The following is a 12,453-nucleotide window of genomic DNA, read 5'->3' as shown; positions in this document are numbered from 1 at the left end:
TTGAATGCCTCTTACCTTTGTGGTGAGTGGGGATCATTTCTCTAAATTGTTTCTCGTGAGCCAAGGCTCTTCAACGGTGCCTTAAAGCCTCTCGCCATCCAGGCATGACTCAGGGAACAGCTGTGTGATGGATACAGGCCTTCCTTTTGGGACAGAATCTATCTTCCTCGGCCAGGTTTGCATGTTACCTCGCTGTGTTGTGAGGTCCTAGACTCTCCTGTTTTATATCATTGCCAAGAGCTAAAACATCAGAACAAAGAAAACATAAGATGGTCTGCCTTTTTGAGCCTTTTTGTTCCTTATTTACATTCATATAAGGCTGGGATATTTCAGGTTTTATTCCAATTGTTTACATAAAAAGGAAACACCTCAGAGGAAACCTCTCAAACACCCAGTTTTGTAAAAGAGCTATTATATAAATCTGCTTGTTTTAAAACTTGACCAAGTTATATAAATTAGTTTAGTCTTGCCTATCTAAATGCCATTATCAGCAAAATCAGAAGATCTGAAGCTGCAGTTCAGCTAACGCATCTCTCCCTTCCTCCTTTCTCCCCACCTCCACCTCTCTTTTTTTTTTTTTTTTTTTTTTAAACCAGGTTATCACGATGGCCATCTTGTGATCCGCTGGTTCTGGGCTGCAGTGGAACGCTTCAATAACGAGCAGAGATTGAGATTACTTCAGTTTGTGACAGGGACATCAAGTGTGCCCTACGAAGGCTTTGCAGCCTTGCGGGGGAGCAATGGGCTTCGGCGCTTCTGCATAGAGAAATGGGGGAAAATCACATCCCTTCCCAGGTACAGAGCTCCTGCCAACCTTCATGAACTCACTGCAGGGGAAAACTATACTTTGCTATTTGAGTTTTGGCGATCATCTTTTAAGACAGAATTCTTGATTGTCGCTCAAAGCATTGTTATTTGAGTTACCAGACACAGATGTAAGTATGGTGCCTCTAAGGCTTGGATTGAGACTAAAACTTCTTAGCGAAGTTTTAGTTGTTGATCATATTTGGTTGTTGATCATACATGCCATAGAGAATGAGGGAGGCAAGGTCATGGCTGTAAAAATGCTGGAAACCCAAAGTAACCACTCCAACATATAACATCTATTCATAGGACCCACTTGAGACTTCATAGCATAGTTAGATATTTGTTTATATACTGTAGTTTTTCAATGAGTTTTAAAATATGTGGAGATGAAACCATGTATATTCTTTGGTCTCTATAATAATTTATACACAGTACTCTATCAAAAACCTATGTGTTTTAAATTCACAAAAAGGCGGTTTAAATTCCCTACCCCATGAGTTTCAGTGCCAAGACTTCCTTTGTCCTTGTTATTCTACCCTGGGTAGCATAATCTTGATTAATAAAATAGGATCACTAGACATACTTGTAGACAGGCACTCTGGTAATAAATACTGCTTTGCAAACATAAGAAAATATGGATTTTATGGTGGCTTGAATGAGAATGGCCATCATAAGTTTATCTGTTTGGATATTTGCTCCCTAATCAATGGAACTGTTTGGAAAGGATTTGGAAGTGTGGCCTTGTTGGAGAAAGTTGTCAGTGGAGGGGTCTTGGCAGTTTAAAAGCCCACACCAGGCCCAGTTCCTCTCTGTGTCTTTGCCTGCTGCATACAGATTAGGATGTGAAGCTCTCAGCTATTGCTTCAGTGTCCTGTCTGTGTGCTTCCTACCATGATGATAACGGACTAAACCCCTAAAACTGAAAGCAACTCCCCAATTAAATGCTTTCTTTTATGAGTTACTTTGATGATGGTGTCAACTGAGCAGTAACCAAGACATTTTATTATCACCTTATATTTCTAACTAGAAAACATATATTTGATACAGATCTATCTCTATATAGCCCTTATTGTAGTAAATTTTTGGATAAATTGATTTAAAAGGAAGAAAGGTTATTTTGGTTAACTGTATTAGAGGTTTTAGTCCATGACCGATTGGCCCTGTTGCCTTTCATCTGTAAAGGTACAGTATATCATGATGGAAAGTATAGTGGAAAAAATCCTGTTTATCTCATGCCTGAGAGGAGTGGGGTAGAAAGAAGGGAAGAGAAGAGAGAGAGAAAGAACCAAGGGTCTGTTTGAGGAAATATCCCTAATGACCTAGTTAGCTTTTACCTACCAGAATCCACATCTTAAAGATCTTATTGTTTCCCAATGGCATCACTGCTGAAATCAAGTCTTACACCTTTGGGGAACATGCTATATACAAAAGAGAGCAGTGCCAAAATACCTTTGCTAAATCAGTGTAATGGAAAGATTTGTTGAAGTATAGTTTTCATCTAATTTTCTCAGACTTCTTGCTTTCCTGTGGACAGCTCATATGATGTTTGATGAGTGCTGGGTGATTCTGTCCCTGGGAAGACCTGACCAAATGTTTGCTCAGCCCAGATAGGGAACTGATCAAATAAAGACACCACCAAAACTTTGTGAACCGGTGGATTTTATTGGAGATACTTAAAGGCATATGAGAGAAAGGTTACTTAGAGGGACAGGGATGACTTGGACAGCTGCATCATTTAAAGCCTACACCAGGATGGCTCACAAAGATGGAAAGGTGGAGTGTACAATCAGCATGCAGCTCAGTAGGCTGAAAAGTATCAATTTCAGGTATCTCAGGCAGTATAGGCCTCTTCTGGGCATCTTGGCTGATCTGAGAGCATCTCCCAGCAGCCCTTACTGCTTATAAATGTATCCATTTCAGGGAGTTTCTGAAGCATTTAGGTTGTATGTTTCCTGAATTTAAAAGTTTCCTTGCAGGAATGAATGTATAATCTCCCTTTAGAACTTTAAATTTGTTTTTAATTAAAATGTAATTACATCATTTCCCTCCTTCCCTTTTCTTTTTCAACCCCCCCCCATGCCCTAGCCCTGTCCTTCTCATAGTCATGACCTCTTTTTTTCATTGCTGTTAGTTATAGAAATATAACCTCCTGAGTTCATTTAGTGTTGCCTGTGTGCATGATTTCAGGGCTAACCACTGGTATTAGATAATCAATTAGAAGTCTCATCCCTGGGAAAGACTAATTCTGCATTGTTGTTGTTGTTGTTGTTGTTTTAGTAGCCCTTCCTTGCATATAGTTATTTGTGTAGGGTGGGAAACAATGCGCTTTCCCCATTCTGTGTTATCAGATATATTGGAATTGTTATTGTTCATATCTTAGCTTCCCTCCAAGGTAGAATGTTTTGTTTCAGGAAAAAAAAAAATGCTACACAATAATGAGTACTAGTAACTATTGCCAGTTGCTTAGCAACAGTTGAAAGTAGTTCTCAGACTTGCCTACACCAGCTCTAGTCATCAACCCAAACATACCAGCTGAAAGACACGAAAGATAAATTAGCATACATCTAGCTAAATGATAGATCTTGTTAGCGAAGTTATTTGGAAACATTTTGCTTTTATTTTAGGAAAAACATATTTTGGGTCATCATTTAATCATAGCCTACTCTGATAAGTCTGCAGTAGAAGAGGAGGTAAGACGTGAGACACCTACCCATAGGAGCTTATAGGAGAGGAAAATTCAGACCAAAGACAACTAATTACAACACAAGGGAAAATCAGAAGGATTAAAGGTGCTTGAGGCAATGCGGGGCGAGAATGTGGATCAAAGTGTTACTCCTGATTGAACTACACAAAGAAAATACTTCAGAATAATTTGATGGGTGAGAAGTCATAGAAGAGGGTGAGTGGGCAGCATAACCTAGTCCTGAGAAGACACCTGCATGTGCTCAGGCAGAGAAGTATTAACCCAACACAGAGGACAAAATGTCTTGAGACATGTCCAAGAATGTGACAGTTAGTATTGACTGGCTGGGAACTTGAATGACCTGCCAGACATCCCTCTGGGATTGTGAGGGAGCTTCCAGATAGAGTAGTTGAGGTAGGAAGACCCACCCTATGTTTGTGTGGCATCATTGCGTGGGGTAGGGGTTTGGGTTAAATAAAAAGAAGAGAGGGAGTTGAGCACGAATGTTTCTCTCTCCCTTTCCTTGGCTGTGGATGCCATGTGTGGAATGTGACTGTGACAGCTCCTACTGCCATGCCTCCGCTGCCCCATTAGATACATCTCCAAACGGAGTCCAGATAGACCGTCTCTCCATTAATTTCTTTCATCAGATGTTTTGTTGCAGCAACAGAAAAGAACTTCATACACAGAGGAAGTGAAGAGAAAGGTAGTTTGGTAGGACACCAAGAAATTACCTTTCTGAAGAGTCTCTGCTTTATTCTTTAGGAAATACCATTGTGGTTGTTACTACAAAGACATAAACTGAATGCAATATACATATTTTCCTTGAACTATGTATTAATACTGTTAGCTCTTACTTTACTTCCTAATTATGTCAGCCACAGTCCAGTGGATTCACTCCTTTCTGCCTTTCTAAAAACCAAGAAAGTCACTGTAATCATTACCCTGCTCAACTCTCTGTTTTTTATTTCAAATATTTTTATAGTAACTAAACTATTTCAGCTATCTTCTTTTGAAGTGATCTAGGCTTTCCTGATACTTAGGTAATTACAGAAGTCTGCCAATATCTATTCATTTTCATGTTCACTCTCAATCAAGTCCTTAAAGCCTACAGCCAGTTACTGTCTCTTGCAGACACTTGGGGCATGAAGGGAAGGAAGACAGGCAGGAAATGACGGAGGGAGCTGTTGCCAAAAATAGAGTTGGATATTGGAAAGGCAAACATCAACATCTTCCTCAGATTCTCCTTCAGGGGGAAAAAAAAAAAAAAACTTTCTTCCTTCATCCCTCTTTCTTTATCTTCCAAAGAATCTGCACTATCCTAAAAACTGAGTCCACATAGTATTCTGACACTCTAATTTGTCTAATTCAGAACAAAGGTATAGATTATAAACACTTCCCCCCCCCAAAAAAGAAAACTTGTTATTCAAATACTAATGTTCCAAATAAAATTCTAGTTTTATTAGGGTTTTTTTCATTGTTTTGTCTTAACTTAATGTCTTTTTCTGCACTGGTTGATGTGTAAATACAACTTCAACATGCTGCTCACTCAACCAGGGAGGAAAAGGCATAAAATTAACTTCCAGCTATTCCAATCAAGCTCCAGGTGTACCAATACACACTTCTTGCTGCTTTGTCAAAAGACCAGCATCAGGTTTCCATAGAAACAGAGTACCTGGAAGGAAACAGCTACTAGGGAAGAATCTGTGTGGTTATGCCTCCTCCACTCACTGCTGAATACCCACAGAGGTGTTTTCTATACCGTGCATTATCCGCGTAAGAGGAAAGACATGGCTAGTCTAGGACAGACACTACCAAGTGTGCCTCTGCAGAATGAAAGCCAGCCTGAGCAAAGCTACAGGGATGGCAATGGTGTGAAGAGTCCCAGGGTTGAGAGAGGACTGACTTACACCCTAAGATGGTGTCAGGAGTGAGGCACTTAAGCTTCAGTTGATGTAGGGGACTTAAACTTGTTTCCAGAGCAGGCTTGGCCTGGGGAGTGGGAGCTCAGTATTACAGAGCAGTATCGGCTCTTCAAAAGAGATACTTGTGGTTTAACAATACCCGGAACTCGGAGCGAGGCAAGAAGGCTTAGGAATGACTGCCTCTGCCTCCCTGGTATTATTTAAATTTTCAAATCAGGATAATAGTGTAGAGTTGGTCATTGGTTTGCTACTGTGGTTATATTGGAGTGTAGTTTACTTGCAAATAACAATTAACTGCTTCTAGTTCTTCAATGTCCTAAACTTGTCATGTCTCATTGGATGTGGTTTGCCATTTTCAGTGTTTTATGATTGTCCTAAAACATGTCTGGCTCACTTTTGATTCTCCTTTGAAGTCATTGGTATAACCAGAAACAGTTCTTAAAATATCCTCACCAGTATTTTTCTTCTCTATTCAGGGCACATACATGCTTCAACCGATTGGATCTCCCACCATATCCTTCCTATTCCATGTTGTATGAAAAGCTGTTAACAGCAGTAGAAGAAACCAGCACTTTTGGACTTGAGTGAGGAAGTGGGACCCGGCCTGACGTTGTCCTGGACTGTGACACTACCCTTTCTGGGATGACTTCCTTTCCCTCCTTGACTTTGGTATCCCATGATTTTTATTTCAAAGCAAATTAGAATTGGCAAAAGCTGTGCATGAAGAATTGCCTTCTTCTGAGATCTAATCTTCAGGCTTGTTTCCTCTGTTTCCAATGAACTGCTAGCCTGTATGCAATACTACCAAACAGCTGTCTCAAGGTCTGTGCATACCTCCACATACCTCCATTCCTAACAATGAAGTACGAATGCAAGTTACGCCACACTTGATGAAACGGTAACAAATGTTTACTTCCACTTCTATCGTTCAAGGATAATTTGAGCTCTAAGCATTCCATGCTTTTATACGCCCATGTCTTCCAAGCAGAACCACCATTTTCCCTAATTTCTAACAACCATTTTCCAGACGTAGGAGCTGACTGATTTTGTTTTCCTCTCTATCTCTACATTTCCTATGCATTCTTTCCATTCAATGGGCAGCCAAGGCCACACAGACTTTTTTTTTTATTCATTCCACTCATGATTCATAGGTGGCATCAATCCCAGAACCCAGAACTAGCCTAGACATATGGTGCAAATATGAAACTTCTAGCAATTAACAACAGCAAGAAAAAAAAAAGGTTATCAGTAAATGCAAGGGTTATAAGGACTATGAACTCAACTCATGTTCAGAAAAGTGTAGTGGGGAGCACCCCTAGTGTACCCTCACCACACAAGAAGCACAAACTGTGCACATGTCCAAGGAGGAAACCCGAATTGCTGTAGATTGAAGGTTGAGCCTTTAACTCCAATTTTGTTACATAGAAAGTGATAAGACAAACTGGAAAAGAGCAGCACATTTAACATGTATTCAAATACATGAATTCTGTTTAATCTATTCACACACACACACACACACACACACACACCACAATCCAAATAGATCTCATGGCTTTTGTTGAAGCCAGTTGTATTTACTTGACAGGTCAACCTTAATTTTCTTTCTAACTTTGATACTTTTCTCATTCTTTTTTCTTTTCTTTCTTTCTTTTTTTTTTTTAATCACTGTGTTCGAATTCTGTCACATCTGATGTTCACAGAAACCACAAATGAAGCTGCAGAGTGTGATGGTGCTTGTTAAGGATCACAGGCAATATAAACTTCTCCTTCACCCATAGCAATTTTTCAAAGGCACACTGATTTGTGTCCAAAAAAAAAAACAATCCATTTTTTTTTTTTTAGCATTCAGCAAAATATCTAAGAAAATGTGTTTTTAGAAAAACAATTTCAGGCTCCACAGACAAGCCTGGCATCTTGAGTACCTTTGAGATAAACCTAACCATTACGGTCATTTGCTATTTTTGTAACCATGTTATCTGTGTTGTCCAAAATATGACATAAATGAAAGTGTTTTTTTCTTCACTGGGAAAAAGAAAAGCTAAAGAGATCCAACTATTTAAATATCGTTGTTGTAGTCAATATATCAAAACAAGAGGAAAAGTCAACATAAGATGGAACCGTGAAATGTTCCAGCACGCTAAAATGAAATATTTTCTAAGTAAAAATTATTCACAATGCCAAACCCTTCATGCTCCTGTGTTTCTATTGTCAAACAGGAAGTATGTGGGATAGAAGCTTTCTTTTGCTGTCTAAAAAGAAGTTTTACTAAAAATGGGATGTAAGTTCTATGAAACACAAGTTGAGGGATGAGTAAAAATTAGCCCAAGGTTCAGTATCTGAAAAATAATGAATTCCAATGGAGCTATGCTTTACTAATGAACTCGGAACAAAAGGACTATTAAAATCACCCAGTAAATCTTTAACTCTTGAACGGTATATTTAGAATTCATCTTAAACATACATGAAAGCTCATTTCTCCAAGCATTCAACTTTTTTAGCATTTATTTGCCACACATTAAAAAGTTATTTTGAAGTTGTTCAAATGTAGGAAGCTGCCCTTGAAGAGCTTTACAATTTACAAAAACGAGACAATCTGTTAGTCAGATGAATTTATAGTCTACTAACATACATACAAACATACATAAATTATCTTATAAATGAACAAGAAACTCAGAGAGGTGTGGGGTTTTTTAGCTAATTAATGACAAGCTCTGCATTAATCCCAACAAGCAGGCATAACACAGCAACATTTCTCATTTAACTTTTATTAATTATTTGAGAATGTTTACAATGTATTTTAGTTATATTCACCCACTCTTCTCCCTATCTCCTTCCACATCCACTCCTCAGCCTTCAATTCCTTCTCAATTTCATGTCATCTTTTTTCATAACCCATTGAGTCCAGTTGTGCTATCTGTCTATATATTAATTAGTGTGCGGCTACCCCTGGAGGATATAAACATATCTGGTATACATATACTCATAGCCGGATGATAGTGGCACACGCCATTAATTCCAGCACTTGGAAGGCAGAGGCAGGCAGATCTCTGTGAGTTCAAGGCCAGCCTGGTCTATAGAGTGAGTTCCAGGACACCCAGAGCTACATAGTGAGATTCTGTTTTGAAAAAAACAAAACGGAAAAAAAAAAGAAAGAGAAAACTGACTATCGGCAGCCATTGGCTGGCAACAGCTCCTCAGCTAGGGCTGGGGACTTATGAACCCCTCTTCTCATAGCAATAGCATTTTAGATAAATGAAAAATGCTACTGATGCCACCCAGGTTGCTGAGAAAATGTAAAGCTTGCTTCATAGAGCCCAACATATGCCTTCAGCCTTACATGAAAGAAGGAACTCAAAGGGAAGAGGAGCTCAGAATTTAGTCATGGAAAAATACTTTTTACTTTATGTATGAGACTGATTTTAAAATTATATATAATTTCAATATATATACATATAACTATATGTTTATATGTATATGTGTATACATTTACACAGAAGTACATTATTGTAGAAATAATTTTTCCATTAATTTTAATGGTTGAAATATAAATCACTTCAAATCATATAATTCTTTGGGTAACACAGATCTTTTGTGACCATATGTAATTCTTTGACTTTTTTTTTTTCTCCTTGAAGGCAATTTCAAAATAATCATTTATAAGTCATAGACCCCCTAAAAGAAGATTTTTTTATATCTAGTTTTATGAGTATAATATCCTTTTTGGGAAGACAAAAAAAGATTAAAGAATTCATGTTACAATTTTGAAAAAGAGTATATTGTGTTATCATAATTTTATAGATAACACGAATATTTTATTAAATAACACGAAGATGATTATCTCCCTAATAGAAATTGAGTCTTCAAGATGAGAAGTGTCCTATAACTATTGAATTTTCTGTGACATCATGAGTATATGAGCTGGAGGACATCATGATGTTTTTACCACCATCGCTATTATAGCACAAATATTTCAGGAGAGTTAATGAAAATAACAAAGTGCTAAAAGGTATCTTGGCAAGCTTTCATCAAGAAAGATTTAAATATTTTTTCTGTTAATAATGAATCTGTGTTGTTCAACAGTAAGAATATTTGTACTCAGTGAGCTGAGTTTTCCATAACACTATCTCATTGTCAGTTCATGCGTCAAGCCACATGTCTGAAATTTGGGTTCAGAAAACTTCTAAGTTTCCACAAGTGTTTTCCCAGTCAAGATGAAACACTTTCAAATGAAAGTAGTTAGAACTTTACATAACAAAAATGTGGTGCTTTATTCTTCTTGTTGTTGTTGTTATTACTATTATGTCTTTCAGTGTTCGTTATTAAGACAACTGCAATACTGTATCATAAATGTACGGGATGACTTTTCCAGCTACTACAAAAAGTCCAAAAGAAAAAGTATTATTTTGCTGTTAATGACATGTAGTTCCTTTGTTCTAGTAGATAAAAGGTGCCTAGAGGTAGTATATAGAGTAAATATTGTTCCATTAGTCTCCTTCCTGCAGCTTCCATTATCTGAGGAAATGTCCATAACAATTTTGTTTACAAGTCTTTGTTCTAGTCAATAACAGGAGAGGTCCATATTACTGGGCTGATTTTGCTTACATCTAAAAAAAAAAAAAGTCACGTGATACTCAGGCCTCGCTTTCTCTTCCATCATACATCTTCAAGGAATGTCAATAAACTCACTTTGGTATGGCACTGAGTATGCTCCTTATTGCAAAGAGAAGTCTACGGTAGCACATAAAATTCTGTATCAAGCCTGGGCTCTTGCTAAATAGTATGGGCAATAAAACAACGCAGAAAGGTACCAGCTACCAGGGTAAACAAACCTCAGAAGAAAATCATTGTTGTTATTCATGAATAAGGGAGCCTATTAGAACTCTACACAAACCACGTGTCTGTCTACTGCAAAACTCCGTTTTGTAATCATTCTTTATGTAGAACAGGAAGACACTGATTTGTATGAAATCCTGCCTGCTGAGAAGTTTCTACAAAAACTTCAGACATGGCTCTTGGAGGATTATCACTAAGCACAAATCACAAATGACCAATAAAAAAATAACATCTTTCCACCACACACACACACACCACCACCACCACCACCACCACCTGCAGCAAGCGAGTGAGCTGGCCTCAAAGGTGGGAGAGCAAGAGAATTGGCCGCACCCCTCACAAGCGGCAGCACTCAGGAGAGCCTCGCCCTCCCCATACTCCACCTGGGCAGCACAGCAGAGTGGCCCTATTGGGGTGGGGGTAGGTAAGCTCATGAGCACTGGAGAGCTGCCCCTGCCCCTCATCTGCCATCAGTGGTGCGGACAGGAGAGAGATCCCCTCCCCCACCCCGCACACCTGCGGCAGGTGGGCGAGCTGGCCAGCTGCAGCACTCAGGAGAGCAGGCCCTGCACCTTGTTTGGGCACCACAGTAGAGCTGGCCCTGGTTGCATTGGTGTTGGAGAGCTGGCCCCAAGGGCAGAAGAGCAGAAGAGCTGGCCCTCTCCCTTGCCTAGGCAGAGTGGGAGAGCTGGCCCTGGATGTTATATGCTTTGTATTTCATGAATTGCTTGTCCCCTAAGATCTTTGCTGTTCTTAGAGCAGACGCTCACGTATACCGATGTGAAGTCTGTGTAACCTTGATCCCAAATTATCCCTCATTTGCTAAATAAATGCCTACACCGGGGCAGGGCAAAAGAGAGTTAGGCCTAGCTAAGGTTTGAGGGCTTGGAGAACAGGAGGATCACAGGAGTGGGATGAGAAAGATAAGTACAGGAGAGGAGAAAAGGAGGGAGAATCGTCATGGGTTAGCATGAACAAATACCACGTGTCTGGGAGGAGCCTGCTGTGAGGATTGCTGATGGAAAGAGGCAGCACAGATGAGAAATACATGCAAGTATTTATGGGATATTGGATGGGAAGCAGCCCAGCTATGAATTGTTAGAGCAATTGGCATGGGATGTGGGGCTGGGAGGTGATAAGATAGCTTAGGGGGTTTATAGCTGCCCATCCCCAGAGTTTAAGGCACATTAAAAGTCTAACAGGTGCCTGTGTCTTTTACTGATATGGTAGTGGGTTAGAAAACAACCGCTATAATAATTATAAATAATAATAGTAAATGTTAACAAACCGATTTTCTACAACACCTGGTGGTACAAGCGCAGGAAAGCTGGTGGGCTAACCAACTCAGCTTCCTCCCAGGAAGAGATCCAGAACTCTGAGTTGGCCCACCCAAATCTACAAACTGCTGGAGCATGTGAAGGGACCAGTTCTGCAGATCCAAAGCTGCAGGGACTCCATGACGTAAGACAACTGGATATCCAAGAGGAGTCCCAGTGACAGACCAGAATTGGTGGTACAGCAGAAGCCAGAGGCCTCAAACCAGACCAATGACTCATACCAATGAGCATTTGCAAGTAAAGCTGTCTGGGCAAAAGGATCTACCGTGTGACACACTGTGACACACCACAGCTTCCACAGAGAGGTGTTTTTGTTTTTCTTTTATTTTTATTTTATTTTTTCTTTTCTTTTTTAGGAGAGGTTGCAAGGGCGGAGGGCAGATATGAGGGACAGGGAGATAAGAGTGCATGACGTGAAATTCACAAAGAATAAGTAAAAAATTTAAGAAAAAATAACATCTTTCCAACATGCAAAAAACCAACCATGTGGCTCTCACGGCATACGCAGATTTGATTTGTTCTTTAAAGAAAAAATATTTTTGTTTGTAAAGGTGTGAGAAGGAACGACAGAATGGAGAACAGGTAGGGCTGACTCTGTCAGTGAGACATGGTGATAATACATTTTCACATGTATGCTAGACTTCAGATTTTTTTTTTTTTCTAACCAAAACTAATTTTTATCTTCAGGCACAAAAGAAATAGCTAACTCATAATATATGAAAAGGCGTAAGTTTTGTTATTTTCTCTTAATCCAGTCATTATCTTAAAATCAAGATTATATGTCACAGTTTCCGATTTCTGTGGTCATATTTTCCACACATAGACACTTGTTAATTATGTACTTAAAAAAAAAAAAGTGACACAAGCC

The 12,453-nt window shown here is 39.2% G+C and overlaps 1 protein-coding gene across 1 annotated transcript in view; it reads left to right on the top strand.

Moving 5' to 3' along the window:
* The window catches only part of Hecw1 (HECT, C2 and WW domain containing E3 ubiquitin protein ligase 1), a 295,620-nt gene extending 288,692 nt beyond the window's left edge, over positions 1 to 6,928 (top strand). The window contains exons 28-29 of the mRNA XM_055603961.1: positions 597 to 795; positions 5,892 to 6,928. Coding sequence (XP_055459936.1) covers positions 597 to 795; positions 5,892 to 6,003 — 311 coding nt within the window. The 3' untranslated portion in view covers positions 6,004 to 6,928. The remainder of the gene's footprint in view (positions 1 to 596; positions 796 to 5,891) is intronic.
* The last annotated feature ends 5,525 nt before the right edge of the window (positions 6,929 to 12,453 follow it).

This window comes from Psammomys obesus, unplaced genomic scaffold (assembly GCF_907164565.1).
Source record: "Psammomys obesus unplaced genomic scaffold, mPsaObe1.curated_primary_1811, whole genome shotgun sequence".
In the NCBI taxonomy this organism is placed as follows: domain Eukaryota; kingdom Metazoa; phylum Chordata; class Mammalia; order Rodentia; family Muridae; genus Psammomys; species Psammomys obesus.
Note: the sequence above shows the minus strand (reverse complement) of the source record. Positions and strands in the feature narration are given on the sequence as shown.